A 23,296-nucleotide genomic window follows, 5' to 3' on the forward strand; every position below is an offset into this window, starting at 1 on the left:
TAAATCTGAGTGTGGCAGTTCCCTGGAAAAGAGACCTGTCTCCACTCTGCAAGCTGCAGAGTTGCTGTTCTGGGGAGGAATTTGCATCCACTCATCATGCAAATTGCTTAGCTGCTTCCTCTGATGGCTTGCAGTATAAAAACCATTTCTTCCCAGAATTCCTTGCTGGTCATGATGGTTTGTTCCTGCTGACTTACCTGGAGTCTCAGCCTTTGCTAATCGTTTGTTAAGATTATCTTAGAGTAATTCCTTGGGAGTGCACTAAGCATTCCTCCTAGCGTAGTCAGGTTGTATTATCTGTTTGCCTTCTACTGTCTATCTGTTGCGATTGTCTTGTCACCAGCGGCGGTCGACAGGAAATCATTCTATCTGTTGGCATCGCATTCACCCTAGCGGTAGTGGCGGTGGTTCCTTCTGTATTCTGCCTTAGGGGTGCTAACCAGAGCAGCGGTTGCTACTGGTAGCCCCACCTGTCTGTCTGTCTGGATCGCATTCGCCCTAGCGGTAGTGGCGGCGGTTCCTTCTGTACTCTGTATGGGAGTGTAGGCCAGAGCTGCGGTTGCTGCTGGCTACTCCTTCTCTCTGTCTTGTCTGGTATGAATGCTTGTTGTAGGCTCGGTGTTGCGAATGAGTGCGGAGTTCGCGTTTAGCTAGCGTTTGTTATTTTCTTTGACGTTCTGATCATTGTTATTTGCTATGTTTTTCTTGCTACACTTGTGCTCTGTCTGATTCGGTCTTGTGTCACTGTTGGCAATCGCCACTCTTGCGATTCTGTTCCCACTTCATTTCCGCTGTTGTGTGTTCACCGTCGCTGGGTGGCGACTAGATTGGAGGACACACATACATTGGCAATCGCCATTCTTGCGATTGCGTTCCCTCTTCGTTTCCGCTGTTGTGTGTTCACCGTCGCTGGGTGGCGACTAGATTGGTGGACACACATACATTGGGCCTGATTTACAAAGTGGTGATAACTCAGTTATCACGCCTAAAAGACTTTAGGCGTGATAACCTTTGCACTAGCAGAGTTATCACCGATTTAAGCTGCTGATTGCGCGAAGCTCCCGCGCGCAAAGTGTTATGCGCGCAAACGAGCAGGCGGGCGCGCAAAGTCCCATAGGGCTTAATGGGCGCTGCGCGCGCGTGCCTGCACGATTGTGCGCGTAAAACCTTGCGCGCGGGAGTTTCGCATGAGTAACTTGAGATCACGCCTAAACTTAGTAAAAGGGCTTTTCACAGGCGTGCAAAGTGTTTGCACTGCTTTGTGAATCAGGCCCATTCTGTTTCTGTGCTCCCTCTCTCTTTAACCACCCTGGCGTTCTATTAACATCGCCAGGGTGGCAGCGCAGCACTATTTTTTGCTTTTTTTTAAAAAAATCATGTAGCTACATGATTCCCCCCTCCCTGCGGCATCCCTCCCTACCCTTTCAATCGCCGCCGGCGCATTAGCCTGTCCGGAAATCCTGTTCTGAACGGGATTTCCAGGAGGGCTTCCCCTGTCGCCATGGCGACGATCGTGATGACGTCATCGACGTCGTGACGTCATCCGGAGTCCCGATCCACCCCGCAGCGCTGCCTGGCACTGATTGGCCAGGCTGCGCACAGGGTATGCGGGGGGGGGGGCTCCTTTCACGTCGGGTAGCGGCGGATCGGCAGGGCAGAGGCTGTGTTCCTCTGCACTCCACAGCTCCATCTGCCCGTGGGAATTTCCCTCTACAGGTGCATAGCACCATAGCTGGGTTCTGTTAAATAACACGCTTGTGGAGGATTTCCGCAGTGTCAGCGCACATCTTGTGCGCTGACCACGGAAATAATTCCGCAATCGTTACACCCCCATAATTATAATCACTTAGCAATGCTTAATCTTCAACTTGTAAGGGCTGGTGCACACCAGAGTGGTTCTGAAGCGTTTTTTAAAATGTTTGCAGGGCGAAAACCGCTTGGCTAATGAAAGTCAATGGGCTGGTGCACACCAGAGCGGTTCGGTTTCCCCCAAACGCAAACTTGGGGGCTGAAGCATTTTTTAGATTTTTGAGGCGTTTCTGCCTCAATGTTAAGTATAGGAAAGTGGAAAACCGCTCTGAAAAATGCTAGACCAGAGCGGTTTTCCAGGTGTTTTTGTTACAGAAGCTGTTCAGTATCAGCTTTACTGTAACAATATTTGAAATGTGCTACACAAAAACGCTAGGCATGTTTAGAAAACATGCCTAGAATCGCTCTGAAATCTGCTTCAAAAACCTCTAGCATTTTGCAGATCTGCTAGAGGTTTTTGGTGTGCACTGGGCCTAACTTCTAACCTTATCCTTCTCTCCTGCTCCACTCCCTAACACTGATCATCCAAAGTTGTCTGCTTCAACTTCAGCACCCAGTGCTTGCCAATAACTTTGTCTGCTTCAACTTTAGCACCCATAACAACTACATAACAATAAGTATGGAAATACAACACCGTAATGTAACTGTTATGTGCCAAATACCCCTTCTGTCACATGGTCTCAAATTTAAGGACACCTAAAGGTGACTATGTAGGGATCATGAGCAGTACTTTTGTAGGTAAGTAGTGGTGATTGTGGGGCGGGGGCGGGAGAGAAAAGGGAGGCATTAATAAAAAAAATCTTGAAATTCATTTACATTTGAACACAATTAACTTGTAGTTTTATTTGACTGACAACAACACAATGGCTACAATTGAAATATTTGTCAAAACTTTAGTTTTACAATTATGAAACCACATAAATGTTAAAAGCTGTGTCTGGGTAACCTCAGCACATTGCTCTAAACATGAGAACAGACATAGCAGACAAAGCCTTTAAACAGACTGCCTTTTAACCCAGTAACCCTTCACTTAGTTCAAGTAAAGAAGGCAGACAGAGGTCACTACAAAGGCTTGTTTGTAGATCTTGATATATTTTACTTTTTTTCTTCCATAGATTTATTATGTATTATTTATATAATGCTGACATCTTCCTCAGCTCTGTATAGAGTGCGTTGTCTTGTCACTTAACTGTCCCTCGATGGGGCTCACTATCTAATCCCTACCATAGATCCATAGATAAATAGTTATACCTCAATGCATGTATCATGTAGTGTATGTATTGTAGTCTAGGGCCAATTTAGGGGAGAGGCCAATTAGCATACCTGTATGTTTTTGTGATGTAGGAGCAAACTGGAGAACCTGGAGGAAACCCACACAGACATGGAAAGAACACACAAACTCTGTGCAGATAGTGCTATCTACTATGCCACTATTAACACTTTACTAAGGCTTTTACTCCCCTAATCCCCCCTAATCTATAGGGGAGGATGCGGGGATACCGTAGGAGACAAGCGGAGACGTGCTGATCCAGGCACAGAGCTCCTGAGTCTGCGAGCTTCCAGCTGATCACGCGATCAGCTGTTCTCTCATACTCCCACCACCAATGCTCGGACTGCTCCCGCTCCTGCTGTTAACTGGCCACTCTCGCTGCTGCAAAAGAGGACCCATCTCCTTCACGCTGCTGCTCTGCCTGGGAGGAACGGAGACCCGCAGGCTGCCTGACCCACACTGGCGCAGCTACAGCTCCACTGCCAGAGCAACCAGATGCCGCTAGAGACATGCGGCTGCCCTGCCATCATCTGAGACTCGGAGGCTCCTCATCAGGAGGACACTACACTGTCACTGCCAGACACCATCGTGGGGACATGCGGACCGCTCCACCGCCGCGGCCCAGAGGAGATTAGTGTACCTCCGATGAAGTTTTGGACACCAGTGAGCCTGATCAGCTGAGCGGCTGCCGCCACCCACGTGGAGTGACCATAGGCCCAAGCGCTGCTCTGCTTGCCCTGCCTCCGATCCACCACCGCTGCTGCCAGGAAGCCACTCGGGCTCATGCAGGATGCCTCCACATCTGTCCAGACCGGAAGGGTGATCACATCAATCCCTGGTGGCACATTACTGCTGCCCTGCCCAGGTGAGCTTGTTACCCTTGCTGTGCCCCCAAGTCGGCCAGGCCACTCGGCTGCCAGTCCCTTCTCCACCAGTTCAGCCACCAGCTCCATCGGCCTGTGCCACTGGCTCTTCTTGCTAGCTGAACCTTGTGGTTTTATTGCTATGTCATCTGGAATTTACTGAATAAAACGACTACAGCACTTTCTACCAGCATTTGGTTTGCGGATCCTTCTGTGCATATTTCCGGACTGGTCTGGCTCCATTGATCCTGCACCTGCTGTTTAGTCTAAAGGGGGTAGAGCGTTTTGAACCTTTTCCCATCACTGGCTCTTCTTGCTTCCAGAAGCTCTAGGCCCCCTCTGCCTGCAAGCACTGCAGGAGCACCCACCCTCCGCAACCCGGGATTGATGAGGCTGCAGGATCCCCCCTTCTCCACAGGAGCCACTGCGACAGGGCCTAAGAGTCCAGGATGCAGCCCGGAGCATGTGGTAGCCACTTCGACAGGGCCTAGGAGTCCAGGATGCCAGCCCAGAGCATGTGGGTCACTCCATATGCATAGGAGGCCTGACCACTGCCGCTTCCTGCTGGGCCTCCCACCTGGAAGAGATCCACAGGCTGAGCTCCAGAGAGGGTCTCCACCGGACGCAGCCTCCAGCCTGGATCTACCTCTGCCACTGCTGAGGACCGTGTCAGCCTGCACCACCACCCAGCCCTGAAGATCGGCTGCCCACCTTCCTACAGTGGGAACCGGACCACAGGGATGGACACTTTTCGGACTGATTGTCGGACCCAGGGGTGGTCTTTAATCTTCAGCCCTAAAGGACTCTGCCTCTGTCTCTCTCCTCTTGCCTTGGTTCTTTCTTTGTCTCTCTGTAGCTATCCCTTCTCTCTTTCTCCCTCTCTTTCTCTATCCACTACTTTCAAGGACACCCTGCGGGGCATCTGGAACTGCTGTGGAGCGAGCGCCGCCGGTAGATGGCAGGCTGCTCCCATCACATAGCACTCCAGACTTCCCCATGCATCCTTCACTTCAGTTATGTGCGATAGGGATATGCTTACTTGTACTACTGTACCTGATTGTATGTGGTGGATTGCATGCATGTGTTTGTACCATCTCCGACCCTGTATGTGCCAAAAATAATTCCGGGTACAACCCCCGTTGTACTTGGCGAAATAAATATGATTCTGATTCTGATTCTGACTATGCTGCCCATAGATAACTTTTACTGCGTTACTGTAAAGATCTTAAAAACCTCATTGCTGAACAAATTCCAAGAAACAAACTCAGTTAACATGCATTTTTTTCCTTAGGCATAGAAAGCATAGATGCTATCTTACAAATATTTATTTTTAGATTTCTAGAAAAGAAATTAGCAACACTCTTCCAGTTTTTCACTTGGTGACGCTATTACAACACATGCAGAACTTATTTTAAAAATGTACTTTTATCAGTTATGCATATCATATTCCATTTCACTAAGGCATTTTCTTGCATACTTAGTTTTAACTTCATCCTCATGGAACTTTCCTTTTTCTACCGGATGATGTATTTCAAAAGCAGACTAAAAATAAATGTTCTGTAAAAAATACAGGCTTGCTATCTTGCAATTTAACAATCTATGTTGGTGCTGCCAGTTTTGGAACTGGACTAATATTAAGAGCTCTTCCCCTGACATAGGAGATCTGGGTTTAAATCCTGGCTCTTCCTATTCAGTAAGCCAGGACTTATTCAGTAAGGATTTCTTGGACAAGACTTCTTAAAGAGACCCTGTAACAAAAAAGTTCCCCTGAGGGGTACTCACCTCGAGAGGGGGAAGCCTCAGGGTCCCAATGAGGCTTTCCCCACTCCTGTAGCTGCAGGCAGTCCAGCGCTGGCTCCCCTGAAGAGTCCAGGAATCCTGACAAGCGCTGATAAGCGCTGATTTATTTACCTCTCCTGGCTCCAGCGGGGGCGCTGTTGGGGCTCTCCGCACTGAGATAGGCAAAAACAGCCAATCTCTGTCGGGTCCGCTCTACTGTGCAGGTGACTTGCGCTTGCGCAGTAGAGCGGCCCGACGGAGATCGGCTATTTTCAACTATCTCCGTGCGGAGAGACGAGACTGAGCCTGCGCTGGAGTCGGGGGAGGTAAATATTTACATCGCCGCTGTTCCGGGAGGATTTTCGCCGCCACCGTGGGACCGAGGACGGGGGAAGCCTCAATAGGATCTGGAGGCTTCCCCCACCCGAGGTGAGTACCTCCCAGGGGAGATTTTCTTCGTTACTGGTTTTCTTTAACTAGAGATGTCACGAACATAGAAAATGCTATCGAATCAAAGAGTATGCGATTAGCTGGCAGTACAAGAATTATAGTCCCTTTATAAGCAGATTAAGTATGAGGATATGAAAGCGGGAGATTCAAAGCCACCACCTTGATTTTAAGAACTGTGTGCTCATGAAATTAGTAACAGATGCAAAGCATTGATCAGCAAGAGAAGAGACAAGTTCCACCAGACACTGCAGTTACTTGAAATGTATTCAATGTCCAAGCATAATGTGAATCACAACATGTAAGCTCAGAGCCAGGGCAAGGTCTTCCAGCACCCAAGGCTGAGACTCCAAAGTGCTCCCCTCCATCCCTCCCACCCCAGTTGTCACACACTGATTGCTATTAGACTAAGAGGTGCCCCAGGGCCCCCAACACCTTAATCTCTAGTTATCTGGCTTGCAGTCACTGTCATGTACCCCATTTTCTTATTTCTATCTGCTTCAAACACAATAGGGGAATGATACCTGAGTGAATTGTGTGACCCCTCCTACACCGCGCCCTGAGGCAGGAGCCTCTTTTGCCTGTGCCTGGCCCTGTGTGAGCTTGCTGAATTCAAAAGTAGGTACATAAGTCACAAGCAATATATTTGTGCTATAGTGGCAAAAATTAAAACAGGGCTAAAACAGGTAGCCTAACAGCTGTTTTGCAAGGTCAGTGCATCTTCCGAGGCTGATCCACTTAGGAATTAGCCTCGGAAGAAGCACCACAGTGCAAAACGGCCATTAGGCTACCTGTTTTCGCCATGCACCCACCGCCACCCACCTAATATATGGAAGGACATCTAATTAATTCAGAAATATTCATTTTTGCCACTATACCACAAATATATTGCTTGTGACTTATGTACCTACTTTTAAATTCAGCAAGCTCACATGTTATGATTCACATTATGCTTGGCAGTGATGCTCAAATCCGGATCCGGGAGATACCCGGATAGTTGCTATCCGGATATCTCCCAGTAAACCTGTGTGGGGTGAGTGGGGGGGGGGGTCAATCTTACCTGTCTGACGTCTTCTTCTTCTGTCCCTGGCGCCTCCCACAATGTGGTCCAAGCGCATCACGTGACTACAAACACTTCCTCCTTCAACCCGGAAGGAGGAGGTGTTTGTAGTCACATGACTGCCGCGGTTTGAGCCTCACTGATGCTTGGACATTGAATACATTTCAAGTAACTGCAGTGCCTGATGGAACTTGTCTCTTCTCTTGCTGATCAAAAGAAAATTCTATGTTCTCAAACAGTGAACGCTGACTTGTGCAAATGTTCGCGAACATGCGAACCACCATAGACTTTAATGGGCATGTAGATTGTAAACCCTACAAAGACTGTTTCTGGCCACAAAAGTGATGGAAAAGTTGTTTCAAGGGGTCTAATACCTGGACTGTGGCATGCCAGAGGGGGATCCATGTTAAAAAAACACAGGAAGAGTTATTAAATGCTTTCTTTGCTTCTGTCTTCACAAGGGAAACATCACTGTTGCAAATTACAGATGCAGAAAAATCTCAATCTCCCAACTGTAATATTAAATACTTAACGCAGGAAGAAGTGAAGGCAAGACTAAATAAATTAAAAATAGACAAGGCACCTGGAAGAGATGGCATGCATCCTCGGGTCCTAAGGGAATTAAATTCAGTTATAGATAAACCCCTTTATCTTATCTTTTGTGGCTCTCTTTCAACTGGCAGAGTCCCAGTGGATTGGCGTACAGCCCACATTTTCCCATTGTTTAAGAAGGGCAAAAAAATCAGATCCTGGAAATTATAGACCTGTAAGCTTAACATCAGTTGTATTCAAACTATTTGAGGGGTTACTGTAATGATCCGCTCAGCTGCCTGCGCAGGCAGGCAGCTTTTTGACCACTGTTCAGGTCTGCATTCTGCAGGTTTCTGGAAGAGAGACCTTTTGTTAGTTTTGCAGCTTGCTGCTGCTGAGGAATTTGCATACGTTTGTCATGCAAATTGCCTAGCCACATCCTTTGTAGGCTTGCTCTATATATACCATGTTATTCCACAGTACGTCGCTGGTCATAAGGGTTTGTCCTGTGAAACACTCCTGGAGTGTCAGCCATGCTTATTGTTTGAAGATTAGCTTAGAGTAATTCCTGGGACTGCACTAGGCATCCTTGCTAGAGCAGTCAGGATTGTATTATTTGTATTGCCTGTTCTGTCTGTCTGTCGTGCTTGGATCACACTAGCCTCTAGCAGTAGCGGCTGTGGATCCTTCTGGTCTGCAACTCTCCTGCTATACTTAGATCGCACTTACTCTGACGGAAAGAGTAGTGGATCCTGCTAGCCCTGTTGCCTTACTTGGGTCGCACGCGCTCTGGCGGAAAGAGCAGTTGATCATATCTCTCACTTATTTCTGTTTTCGTGTATCTGTCTTGTCTGCTACGAACGCTTGCTGGAGGCTCGGTGAGGTAACCGTTAAGCAAGTGCTCGTGTCCTTTGTTTCATGTTTGTCTGTCGGTGGTTAGTTAGGCGTGCTTGTCTCTGTTGTGCTTAACACGCGGAGACCGCGCAGTAAATGCGTTCGCTGTTGTGAATGAGTGCGGTGTTCGCGTTTAGTTAGCGTTTGTTATTTTCCTTATCTTCTCATTGTATGATTACTGTGCCTTTGCTACTCTCATGCCCTGTCTTGCTTAAGCCTTGTGTCACCTCTGGCAATCGCCTCTCTCACAATTGCGTTCATACTTCGTTTCTGCTGTTGTGTGTGCACCGTCGCGGGTTGGCAACTAGATTGGGGCACATACATACATTCTGTCCCTGTGCTCATTCTCTTTCGCAATCGCTTCTCTTGCGATTGCGTTCTCACTTGGTTTCCTCCGTTGTGTGTCCGCCGTCGCAGGTTGGCGGCTAGATTGGTGGACATACATACATTCCTCATCTGTGCTTATTCGGTCTTGTGTCGCTGTTAGCAATCGCCATCTCTGGCAATTGCCTTCTCACCTGATCTTCATGGTTGTGTGTTCATCGTCGCAGGGTGGCGACTAGATTGGTGGACACACATACCCTCTGTCGCTTTGATCTCTCTCTTTCAGGGCTATCTTGCCCTGCGTTTCTTCCCTTCGTGCAATTCCTGTCTGGCGTCTATGGCAAGGCAGAGGAGCTGTTCTTCTGCACTCCACAGCGCCACCTGCCGACAGGAATTTCCCTCTACAGATGCGTTGCACTTTTTGCTGGGTTCCCTCAAATTATACGCTTGTGGAGGATTTCCGCAGTGTCAGCGCATGTCCTGTGCGCTGATCACGGAGAGAATTCCACAATCGTTACAGTTACTAAGAGATACTATACATGACTTCATAGTAGAAAATAATCGTATTTCTCAGCATCAACATGGGTTTACTAAAGACAGGTCCTGTTTGACTAACATGCTCAGCTTTTATGAGGTAGTGAACGCTAATGTGGATATTGGGATTGCTGTAGATGTGATATACTTGGACTTTGCAAAGGCCTCCGACACTGTTCCACACAAAAGTCTGGTGCAAAAGTTGAGGATGCAAGGACTGGGGAAGAGTCTGTGTGCATGGATAGGGAACTGGCTAATGGACATGAAACAAAGAGTTGTGGTTAATGGATCATACTCAAAATGGGTGACTGTTAGCAGTGGGGTCCCACAGGTGTCTGTACTGGGTCCAGTGTTCTTCAATTTATTCATTAATGACCTAGTAGATGCAGTAGAAAGCGATGTTGCTATTTTTGCAGATGATACAAAATTGTGCAGAATCATCAACTCTCAGGAATATTGCAACAGGATCTGGATAGGATGGCTATATGGGCACATAAATGGCAGATGAAATTCAATGTTGAAAAATGTAAAGTCATGCATTTTGGTTGTACCAATGGTCTAGCACCACACAAAATAAATGGGATACAGTTGGGGACATCAAACTTGGAGAAGGACTTAGGACTCATCGACAACAACTTAAATAATTGTACTCAATGCCAAGCCACTGCAGCTAAAGCTAACAGAATTTTGGGATGCATTAAAAGGGAAATGAAAACTTGAAATGCTGGTATAATATTGCCCGTTTAACTCTCTAGTAAGGCCACATGTTTAGATACAATAAAACATGATTTTGAACTTTCTGAACTCCAGAATTGCATTGTAGTTTCATCACTCAAACAGATCCTTCTATATATAAACTGCTCTCACTAACAGTTAGCAGCCAGCAGAGAATGAATCTATTGTGGCCCCCGCAACTGCTTTTTGATAGGTGGGTTGGGGGTCCAGGAGGGGGTGCTAGCTGATTGTCTACCATGTGTCCGCTGACTGTGAGGTAAGGGGTCAAAGTTTGGCTCCATGACGATGTATAGGGGGCAGATCGAATACATGATATATGTTCGCAGTTCATGGAGAACGCTAACAGTGGAAATTTGACGGGAACTGTCTGCCAGCCAATCATTCGGGCCTCCTCTACCAATATATATTGCTATCCTGTTATTAGTCTACCTATACCAGGATCCCTGCATGTCAGTCCTAGCCTGCCACCCCTGATTCCTACCTGTCTGATCCCTTCCTGTTATTGCTCCCCTCGTTCTGTGCTGTCAGTTGCCCTGCCTATTACTTCTCTTCCAGTCACTTTGCAGTCATCTCTCCTGTCATTCCCTATCCTCCTGTCATTTGCAGCTTGATTCGACACCCTGGGGCTGCTCACCCCTTCATACCAGTGATGGGATCAACAGAACCCCATCAGTTCGCGAGATCCCTGACACCTGCGTGGCTGAATGGTCGCGCAACTAGTTAGCCTGGGGGAGTCTCAGTCTTTATCGGACATTCAGTGCAGCTGGAGGGACATGACAGACAAGAAAAGTTACCTAGTATGCAGCAGCTAGTTAGTATCACAGAATGTATATGGACTTTGCAAAGGCCTTCGACACTGTTCCCCACAAAAGTCTGGTGCAAAAGTTGAGGATGCAAGGACTGGGGAAGAGTCTGTGTTCATGGATAGGGAACTGGCTAATGGACAGAAAACAAAGAGTTGTGGTCAATGGATCGTACTCAAAATGGGAGACTGTTAGCAGTGGGGTCCCACAGGGGTCTGTTCTGGGTCCAGTGCTCTTCAATTTATTTATTAATGACCTAGTAGATGCAGTAGTGAGCAATGTTGCTATTTTTGCAGATGATACAAAATTGTGCAGAATCATCAACTCTCAGGAAGATAGTGTCATATTGCAACAGGATCTGGATAGGATGGCTATATGGGCACATACATGGCAGATGAAATTCAATGTTGACAAATGTAAGGTCATGCATTTTGGACGTACTAATGGTCTAGCACCATACAAAATAAATGGGATACAGTTGGGGACATCAAACTTGGAGAAGGACTTAGGAGTACTCATTGACAACAAGTTAAATAATTGTACTCAATGCCAAGCAGCTGCAGCTAAAGCTAACAAAATTTTGGGATGCATTAAAAGGGAAATAAAAACTCGAGATGCTAGCATAATATTGCCCCTGTTTAACTCTCTAGTAAGGCCACATCTGGAATATGGAATTCAGTTCTGGGCACCACATTACAAAAAAGATATTGCAGTTTTAGAGCAGGTGCAGAGACGAGCAACAAAATTGATGCGTGGGATGGAAGGTCTCACTTATCGAGAAAGGTTAGATAAACTGGGTTTATTTAGTCTAGAGAAAAGACGCCTTAGAGGGGATCTAATTAACATGTATAAATACATCAGAGGGCAATATAATACCTTGGCGGATGAGCTTTTTGTCCCTAGGCCTTCTCAAAGGACTAGAGGACATGATCTGTGCATGGAGGAAAAACGTTTTAACCATTTATTTAGGAAAGGGTTCTGTAATAAGTAGTTTTGATGGTTTAATCTCTGAGCAATCTAAATATGTGATGATTAGGATTCTCTGAGTGGCTTGGGCCCAGCTATGATGAGAAGAATAATTATCTATATTGGATGTGACGCGATTGAGATATCAAAGCTATAGTTAAATTATATATGTGATATTGATAAGCTTGAGTGAAAAGAAATCTTTGATTATCTAGCATAGGCGTACAAGGCTGGAGTGGAAATTCTATAGTCCTGCTCTCAGGAATTCTATGCCTAACCATCCCCCCCAGTCAGAAGTTGGTAAGACAGCTGTATCCCATTATGTCTCAAGCCATAGCGTTACAATGAGGCTGTTGGAATACCAGTTTCAACCGGATTGAAACATGTGCTCTCTTTGTGATATATGAGGAGTTAGCTGAAGCAGCTAGGTATGGAAGTCAGCAAATAGAGACCATAGCATTATTTAATTAGACCAATCCAGAGATAGGATCGCAATGCATTATGGGATCATCCTGTTTTAGTTATGTAAGGAGTTTTAGGCGGGAGTGGGTCATTCTGCCATTTTCCCTTCACAGACACACACATACTCTCATACATACACCCACATACATATTCACATACATGCAGACATACCGGCTAGTACAATAGGTTTTTATTAATATTCGTGCAGATTACTCAGCAATCAATTTGTTCATCTTTTGTAATCATTTATAATGTAACTAAGATTTGTACCTTTATTGATTTACTTTTGAATATTCATGGAAGATCAATAATGTTAAATAAACAACCACATCCTTTTAAATGATTTACTCTGGTCTCTGAAAGACTTTGTGTTCAAGTTACAAATCCCTCATTTTAACTTTTAACATTTTGGCAAGCCAGCTAGTCGTAAATGTTTCATGAAGAATTAACTCAGCCATAGATCGCAAGCTCGTTTCAAAACGGGGAAACGAGAAAGGAAGCTGGGTATTTTTGAAACTATTTTTTGCGATTGAGCCTGAAGCAAGGGAGGAGACCAGACCAGAAGCGAATGGACCTCCATAAGATGTGGGTGATACCAGAAGTCTGTTTGCATAAGGTGACTATGTTTTATTTCCTGTTGAATTGGTTAAAAGTTTTAAAAGTCAGATGCGTTGTCCGAAGTTGTTAAAGAAATAAAGAATATTTGTTAGTTAATAAGGGAAATAGTTATTAAAAGGTTGCTAAAATGAATAGCAGGCAAAAGGAATGTTCTTCTCATTCCTATGTAAAATGCCTTATTGGTAGCAGACAGGATGCAGACTTCCTTAATGATGTTTATTTAAAGAGGCAGATATTTTTGTCTACAAAGCTGCAAGCTAAATTTGGGAAAAAATGGTTTAAATTGAAGCTTTTGATAGTGTAATTGGATCATAGAAGCAAAACTTACCATGATGGCTTCTATAAGTAAAATAAGGATTTTATATTTATTTTTAATTGGCCACTTGTGTAGAAGGAAAGAAAATGTATAGACCATGAATAAGCAACAGTTTATATAAAAAGGAAATATATCTGTAATAGTGGTTTATTAGAAGCACAATAATCCTGAAAGCCAGGGAAAAATAAAATGTTTCTGGTTACCAAAATGACATTTTCTTTGCAGCAGCATGTATCATATTACAGCTAGTCTAGTAGGAGTGTAAAATCATTGCAGATGTCACATAAAAGTATTTGTATTGCAAGCTTGCATAATATGTTATGAAAATTTCATTCAAATTTCAGAGTTGTTGTTCTAGTTTTCCATTTGAGTTGTGATAAAGAGTATAAAATATAGTCATTGGTATAATAATTGATATTAAAAAAAAAAAAATATATATATATATTAATTAATTAAAATGAGCTTGTTATAATGTTGCATAGGAGAATTAATCACCATAGTTTAATGATAGACATATCTGTTTCTGTATTAGTGGATTGATGAGGATATTGGGATAAGGGTCAGCATTCATAAGTAAGATGTGATTGCTTGTGTCCACAGATGACAGATATATATTGCAACGATCGTTTTACACAAAAGTTGATAAAAATAAGTTTTTTTAAGTTATAGGTTTAGTCAGGAGGATATTCTTAGTGAGTTTATGGTGAAATAAAGAGATTTGGTTTAATTTTGATTAAATAAAGCTGAATTGTTGCAAATAACGATTGCATCAATGGCATAAGAATTTGATCTGTAATATGTAAGGTAAATTTGGTAGATCATGACTATAGTTATTACATTTAGATGGTTTTGATACTTTACAAGGTATTTTAAAAGACAATATGTGTGTTCAGTCTAATGTGAGTGATGATTGGAAATATGATCAGAATATATGTGCTGAATGCTCAGTCCCATAAGTGATTGGTCATGAATAAGTATATCTTTATACTTATATATGCATTATTTTTGTAAAGATCGATTTTTCTTTACCGGAAGAGAAATGGAAATTTATAAAAATATAATTGAAGAATGGTGACAAATGTTTTCATATCTTTTCCGGTCAGAGGTGTGAAATCAGATGTACCAGTTCAAATTGTTGGTATACAAGGGACTTGGTGTTGGTGTATCAAATATCTGAAATAAAATTGTATACTTTGGTCATTGCTGTAGATTATTAATACAGTAATGTATGCACTGATATTTTAGACTGTACACAATATATTCAAATTCAAGGAAATTTAAAAATTAAACGTTTAAAGGACAACAGGTTAAAGCAGAACTCTGATAAAAGTTATTGGTTGTGAATTCTATATGTGTTTATGTGATAATTTTTTTTTATTTCCCTTTTATGATTTGGTGTACACATGTATTCTATCTCCTTAATTATTAAATTTTGTTTCCTGAGAAGTATGTGAAGAGAATCAGAGATGGTGGTGATTTCCTTCCTTTCTGTAAATTGATGAAAATTGAGGTACAATATTGAATGGGATATTGGATTTAAAAGTAATTCGAGTATCAGTTATTTATAGGAAAGTGGATTTCATGTTTCCTTGAGTTTATTTGGGATACTAGCAATTGGTTACATCAGTTGCAATGTATTTTAGTAAGATGGGGTCATTTTAAATAAAAATTAAAGAAAAGTTTTCAAGTTAAGTTTTAGTGACATAGAAATGTTTCAGCAGAAGCTGTTTGGGAGATGCTTTAAACAGTGGAATCTATGTTAAGCGAGAGTAGGGTTAATTAAGAACAGCTGGAGTCCTGTGATCTGAAGCCATTTGCTGTCACTCAAACTGCATGAATAAAGATACGTCAGAAGTTTTTATAAATAATGCATTGATCATTTTTAAGAAATTTAAAGGTATCATTTAGTTACTTGCAACTTGCACACACACATAGCAGGTATACTAATAATGACATACACACATGAGATTAGCATGTTATGTAAACGCACACACACATATTAACATGCTATTACACATTTACATAAGAGAATATAACTTTGTTGTCCTCACAATAAGTTGTGTAGGGTATTTTTAAGATGACATTGTGTTTTTTTTAATTGTTGAGCTTTATTTTAGGTTTGTCTAAGGTTATGAAACTTATGTTTATTAGATAAACGAGATTTATTAAAGTTCATGGTTTGTGTCCTCATCAAAGGATTGCAATTTAGACAATGTCATATGAGTTTGTTTGTTCAAAGGGGGAACAAAAGTTTAAAGTTATTTTCTTGAAATAAGATCATTGATACCATATTTTTTAATTGTAGACGTATTTCTAAAGATTGATTGACGGAAAATGGTCACATGCAGAGTTGGCGAAAATTACAAGGCTTTCACATGCTAATGAGCCTATTGAGACGAGATTCCATGCTTCCATTGATAAAGGGATGAAAGGAAGTTTACAGCCTAAAGACTTTGAAGAGTTTTTTTTCCTCCTTCCTTTTTCACGAACTGAACTGAAAATCTAACCTCTTTACACACATAATTTGACACACATGTGGAAAAAAAAAACATTTTCCTTTTTTTGTTTTGATGTCAATGTTCAGTTTATGTTTTGTTTGTTTGTTGGGTTATATGTGATGTTTTCATGAAGTAATGAAAAGTTTAGGAAAAATATTGATAAGAACAGAAAAGGTTTTTAAGGAAAGTTTTTTTTATCCAATAGCTTATAGATCCTTTCATTTTAAAAAAAAATAAATAAGGTACATTTTTGATTAATGTCTGAAAATTGATATTTTTGATAGAAAGGGGTTTCCATAATATATCTGGTATGCAAAGTTATTTTGAGAGTTTGATCAAAATATTAGAAAAGGAATTTTAGATGGTACAAAAATCATTGATTATAATTAATGGGTTGTATTAAGAAACTTTGAAATCTGATTTAAGGATAATAAGGTTTTGTCAGAAAGCATAAGGCTAATTAGATAGCATAATAATATGTAAATCAGATGATGTTAAGGTATTATTATATACAGTGCATCAGTATCATGTCCTTAAATGATACATTTTTTGATTTAATATTTTTAATTTTTATTAATAATGGAAACCATATTTGATTAGGATATGTTTGAAAATTCAAACTGCATATATTTTATAGATATTTCCAAACAGTAATACAAACTTTTTAAGGAGGTATGACATAATTGAAGAATACAGGTATACATTAATTCATATTGATTTGGGATGGATAAGTGATATGAATTCCACCAAGAAGTATGAATAATATTTTAATGATATTAGTAGTTGTAAGGCAATACATCTGATTATTATGTAACATTATTAGGTAATCCAGTTAATTATATACATTATTATGATTGCTTTATTAAAAAAGGGTTTTATGATCATTTTAAAATGGAAGGAAAAAGTAATGAAATTCAAAGTTTAGATTTGTCATCATGCTTGCATGTTTAGTTTAAGGGTGTTAGTTTAATTTTAAGAAGAATCTACCATTTTTGTCAAAGGTAAAATTTCCTATACAACAAGATGTGAAAGGGTTAACACACACTGTTTCAATTACACATGAGAGTACAGAAGAAGTTGTTGTTAAAGTTAAGTCTAGCAAGGAAGAGGTTAAGGGTTTTTTTTTCCTCTGAGTTCGTACACAAGGGATGTATGAAGAGCATATACATGCAATTAGTTTAAATAAAAGTTATTAATTTATCTAAAAATTTAGAGGTAGCAAAATTTGAAGGTAATTATTAATGAAAGATGACAGAATATGACTGTTATATTTTAACAAAATTTTTGATAATGATTAAAATATACTAAATGTATTTATAGAAGTGTAAGTAATTTTAATATAAGATTTTACTTCTATAAAGGGGGAAATGTAATAAGTAGTTTTGATGGTTTAATCTCTGAGCAATCTAAATATGTGATGATTAGGATTCTCTGAGTGGCTTGGGCCCAGCTATGGTGAGAAGAATTATTATCTATATTGGATGTGACGCGATTGAGATATCAAAGCTATAGTTAAATTATATATGTGATATTGATAAGCTTGAGTGAAAAGAAATCTTTGATTATCTAGCATAGGCGTACAAGGCTGGAGTGGAAATTCTATAGTCCTGCTCTCAGGAATTCTATGCCTAACCATCCCCCCCAGTCAGAAGTTGGTAAGACAGCTGTATCCCATTATGTCTCAAGCCATAGCGTTACAATGAGGCTGTTGGAATACCAGTTTCAACCGGATTGAAACATGTGCTCTCTTTGTGATATATGAGGAGTTAGCTGAAGCAGCTAGGTATGGAAGTCAGCAAATAGAGACCATAGCATTATTTAATTAGACCAATCCAGAGATAGGATCGCAATGCATTATGGGATCATCCTGTTTTAGTTATGTAAGGAGTTTTAGGCGGGAGTGGGTCATTCTGCCATTTTCCCTTCACAGACACACACATACTCTCATACATACACCCACATACATATTCACATACATGCAGACATACCGGCTAGTACAATAGGTTTTTATTAATATTCGTGCAGATCACTCAGCAATCAATTTGTTCATCTTTTGTAATCATTTATAATGTAACTAAGATTTGTACCTTCATTGATTTACTTTTGAATATTCATGGAAGATCAATAATGTTAAATAAACAACCACATCCTTTTAAAAGATTTACTCTGGTCTCTGAAAGACTTTGTGTTCAAGTTACAAATCCCTCATTTTAACTTTTAACAGGTTCTTTACAGTAAGAGTGATTAAGATGTGGAATGCATTGCCGCAGGAAGTCGTTATGGCAAACTCTATACCTGCATTTAAAGGGGGCTTAGATGCTTTCCTTGCGTTGAAAGACATCCATGGCTACAATTACTAGGCAATGCCTAATGATGTTGATCCAGGGATTTTATCTGATTGCCATCTGGAGTCGGGAAGGAATTTTTCCCTTTAGGGGCTAATTGGACCATGCCTTGTAAGGGTTTTTTCGCCTTCCTCTGGATCAACAGGGATATGTGAGGGAGCAGGCTGGTGTTGTACTTTATACTGGTTGAACTCGATGGACGTATGTCTTTTTTCAACCAAAATAACTATGTAACTATGTAATTAATTATCTACAGTTTTCTGGTATTTCCGCTTAAAAAAAAAAGCCTCTGTGTAAAATACGTAATTTTTGCTGAACTTTTTGCCCTTTATCCCCCTCTGCCATGCTACTGTCCAGATTTGAGTACACTTTGTATACACCCCTAAAGGATTTGTGGCTGCAGATATGCCCTGAAGATTTCAGAACTTCGCAAATGTTTTTGGTGACATTCGCGGACCCATGCATGAACACAAAATCTTAATGTTTAGCTATGCCTATTGACGCTCCTCTAGTGCAGGAAGTGACATCATTAACCCTTTTATTGTCATGGATAAGATGGCGTTCAGCAAGATTGTACCTGTCATTGTATACATAACCAGTTACAATAAAATAAGTAGTCTACGCTCCACCCCCTAAATATATTCAAACAAGGAAAAACCTGTTCACTGGGGGGCTTCTGGAGCCAATCACACAATGTCACAAATATTACTCTTTATTCCTGATTCTTTTTTTGCTTACATACAAAATGTGGATTCAAGATCAGGTGCACAAAGCAGATTTCCAATTCATAACAAAGCAGCCTTTGTTACTGTGCTTTGTTATAAATTAGAAATCTGGTTTGTGCACCTAATCTTGAATCCACATTTTGTAATCAAGAATAGAGTGATACCGCTATTTCTGACATTGTGTGTTGGCTCCTGAAGCCCCCAGGTGAATAGACTTTTTCTTGTTTGTACCTTTAATTGATAACCATTGCAGAGAGCCATCTTGTCAAGAATGTCAAAAGGTTAAACACAAGTTTATTGCACCACAAACTTGTTTATAATAGTTTTTTTCTGCTTGGTGTTTAGTGGGTCTCTCTATCCCCTTAAACAACCCTCTCAGCTTAACAACGTGCTACCTTCTCCCCAACATACAAACTTACGACTGCATTTGTGATAAACACTGTCCACCACACGAATGGGAGGAGTATAGGGTAGTAATTATAATTATCGGGGTGTGTGTGTGTTTGAACACTCATACCATTCATAGCTAGATTTTTGAATACATGGAGATCTGCTTTGTTATTTTCGCATATGAGATTAGATGTAAGATTTTTTCTCTCTTTTTTTTTTTTTTTTTTGGTTGTGGTTTTTTCCCTTGTACAGATTGTCAGCCTTTGGTACTTAGTTTATAGCATATTATTGCATTTCTTCTAGGCCCAGCTAAAGTGTTGTCGCTGTGATTCACGGGAACCATTTACAACAATCAGTCACCGGATTATTAATGTGGTTTCACCAATTGGCCACCTTCGTTGGTGGCAGTCTGAAAATGGTAAGTAATTAGAAACATTGACTTGTAATAGCTATAGTTTATACATATTTACTCCTTCCTTTCTTGTTTGAAGGTGGACAAAGATTTAACTTAATCAGGAATATGCTAACTATTTGTCAATAACACTATTAACTATGCTTATAATTTTGTGCACAGGTGTTGATTTCGTTTCCCTTAAATTTGATTTGGACAGGAAGTTTCAACTCAATGATGTCATCCTGGATTTTCGGGTAGGTCTTATGCATTTGACATACAGTTAACTTGAGACAGTGATTCTACTCAAGAGCAAACATGAAGGATAACTATTGTAGAAATGTAGTCATGCTAGTGATGTTCATAAGGACTCGGTAAAACAGAACGAATCATTTTTCCACCGTCTCTGTCCACCACTCTGCCTGAAATAACAATAAATGTTAATAACACTCCCATATCTTCAGTTCCCAAAGCACGGTGCTTAGGGGTAATATTTGACTCCTCTCTCTCTTTTATTCCTCATGTTCACTCCCTAACCAGCTCCTCTCATCTCCAACTCAAAAACATATTTCGCATCCAACCTTTTATCACTCAAGACACTACTAAAATGTTAATACATGCTCTGATAATATCTCGTGTGGACTATTGTAACATACTACTTTGTGGACCACCTTCTAATGCTGGGCATACACGGGTCGTTTTTTCTTATCAATCAAGCCGCTGATGGCTCGATTGATAATATCCGATGTGTCCGATCAGTGCCTGGATCGATTCCGCGCTCTATACCCGCGGGGGGAACAATGGGAGAAAACGAGCGGAAGATAAGAAGCGCGCACGGGGACCAGCGGAATCGATGCAGGCGCCCGCGGGGATGCGGCGGGAGTTGATCCAGCGGCTAATCGAGCCGCAGAAATGGATCATGTATTCCCAGCATTACAGACTTGCCCCACTCCAGTTAGTACTGAACTCAGCTGCTCATCTCATTCATCTTTCTTCTCGATCTTCCTCTGGTGCCCCTCTCTGCCAAGCTCTTCATTGGCTACCAATTAACCAGAGAATCTAGTTCAAACTCTTAACCCTAACCTTCAAAGCTCTCCACAATCTCTCTCCCCTGTACATCTGATCACTAATTTCTAGATACCAACCCAATCGCAATCTCAGATCTGCACATGATCTTCGGTTGTTCTCCCCCGAATTACCTCCTCACATTCATGTTTACAAGATTTTGCATGCACTTCACCCCTCCTCTGGAATGCCCTCCCGCAACACATTTGTCACTCGCCAACTGTTGTTACCTTTAAACGCTGTCTAAAAACTCACTTGTTACGACAAGCATATGCTGTAACTTAGGCCACTTCCCCTTTGTCCTAAGACCAAACTGCATTCCTGCTATGGGTTTATATGAAAAGGACGCCTGTAAAAAAGGGCCCATATATACCAACTTCGGCTACAAAACAGGCACCTGGTGTAGCCCATATAAAAACTTCAGCTACAAAAAAAGGCGCCTGGTGTAGCCCATATAAAAACTTCGGCTACAAAAAAAGGCGCCTGGTGTAGCCCATATAAAAACTTTGGCTACAAAAAAACTCCGGGATGTGTTAAACTATTCCCCCTCCAGGCCGCCATGGATAGTGGAAGAATGAAATAATTCGGCTTCCAGCGCTTGTAGCCCATATAAAAACTTCGGCTACAAAAATACTCCGGGATGTGTTAATTACTATTCCCCCTCCAGGCCGCCATGGATTGTGGGGGAATGAAATAATTCGGCTTCCAGCACTTTGTAGCCCATATAAAAACTTAGACTACAAAAAAGGAGCCTGGTGTAGCCCATATAAAAACTTTAGCTACAAAAATAATAATATGGGCTACAAAGGTGCACCCTACTGTAGCCGAAAATCTTGTAGACGAAAAAATATGGGCTACAAAGGGGCGCTCTACTGTAGCCGAAAAAATATGGGCTACAAAGGGGAGCCTGCTAGTAGCCTATATCAAAACTCGGGCGCCCTTTTCTACACCTTGTAGCCCATATTTCCAGAAATAACATTGATGTCTATGGCGGCGCCCTTTTCATACAGGCAGCTCAGGCGCCCTTTTCAACCGATACCCTACTAGATATCCTAAAACACACTGCCTCTATATGTTTATTGTATACTACCCCACCTCTTGTTTCACCCCCATTCCTTTAGATTGTAAGCTTGCAAGGGCAGGGCTCTCTCCCCTTTTGTGTCTGGGAATTCATTATACATTTTAGTCATCATGTTTCTTTTATCACTGTCATTACCAATTTTGTATTTTGCATTCTGTGTCATTTTTTGTATTTTGTCACCAATTATTTATTTTTATGTTGGTTTACACCATTGTCTGTATTATTATGTACCTCATGTTAGTTTCTTACATTGCACAGTGCCACTGAATTAGAAGTTAGAGCTTTATAAATCAATAATAATAATAATTATGGATTCCCATAATTACTAGTCAAAATTGGCAGTTATGGCATCGTAATTGGAAAATCAGTAATCAAACAGAATTACGGGTTCCGATTACGAGTGCACTCAAAGTTGCACTCGTAAATTCAATTTTGACCCATAATTTTGAGTGCTACGGAATATTATAGGAACCTATCAACCAAAAGGAATTAACTCCCTATGTAAGATTAACTCACCATTTTGGATTAACTCCTTGCTGTGTTACTCAGTGCTGTGAGAGGTTGTGTCAGACTGATCCAGTGTTGCTGTACTTTGAAAGTGCGATTGTGATACTTGAGCTTATTGCCACTTATTGTGCCTTTGATTGCTGTTAGCTAGCTTGTTATTCAGACATTTAGATTAGCTTTGTGATTGATTTAGAGAGTTAGTGCATTAGTGAACTGCTAGTGCATAGTCAGGGATCATTAGACAGGGGCTGCATTCAGCTAGCTTAGCTGCTAGTAGTGTCTAGGGGCATAAGAATTAGGGAAGGGAGTTAGGGACTAATGCTGGGCATACACGGCGCGTTTATGCGGCGGAATCGAGCCAGCGGCTCGATTCCCGTTCGTCCCCGCGGGCACTTCCTTATCTGCGCTTCGTTTCTTCCATTGTCCGCCCGCGGCGATCGAGCACGGTATCGATCCGTCGTGGTGATCAGACATGTCAGATATTATCAATCGAGCCATCAGTGGCTCGATTGATAATATAAAACGAGCCGTATATGCTTGCATAAGGCCTCATTCTCATTACAACACGCAGGTGGCCGTGTGATTGGAACGCAACACGTAAGTTTCGGGGAAAAAATGTATGCAGAATGCGTTCGCACACTGCACTGGTACGGAATGCATGCAGTGTGAACATCAGACAGTGAAGTCTATGCACTTCTGATGTTCGTGCGTGTCTGCCTCCCACACACATTGACGAAATCCAGATGTTCAATGTGAACGAGGCCTTAGTTTGTGACAGCGTTAGTTTGTATATTCTATACAGTGTGTGCTGTTGCTATTATTTTACACAGTTAGTATTATAGTAGTAGTAGTAGTAGTAGTAGTAGTAGTAGTAGTAGTAGTA

General features: G+C 41.5%; 1 protein-coding gene across 1 annotated transcript in view; it reads left to right on the forward strand.

The window, feature by feature from the left end:
• LAMB3 (laminin subunit beta 3) overlaps positions 1–23,296 on the forward strand; it is a 2,309,994-nt gene that overhangs the window by 665,945 nt on the left and 1,620,753 nt on the right. Inside the window, exons 4-5 of the mRNA XM_068269757.1 lie at positions 19,673–19,787; positions 19,944–20,017. Of these exons, the coding sequence (XP_068125858.1) occupies positions 19,673–19,787; positions 19,944–20,017 (189 nt within the window). The remainder of the gene's footprint in view (positions 1–19,672; positions 19,788–19,943; positions 20,018–23,296) is intronic.

The sequence above is a fragment of the Hyperolius riggenbachi genome, chromosome 2, assembly GCF_040937935.1.
Source record: "Hyperolius riggenbachi isolate aHypRig1 chromosome 2, aHypRig1.pri, whole genome shotgun sequence".
Taxonomy (NCBI): Eukaryota; Metazoa; Chordata; class Amphibia; order Anura; family Hyperoliidae; genus Hyperolius; species Hyperolius riggenbachi.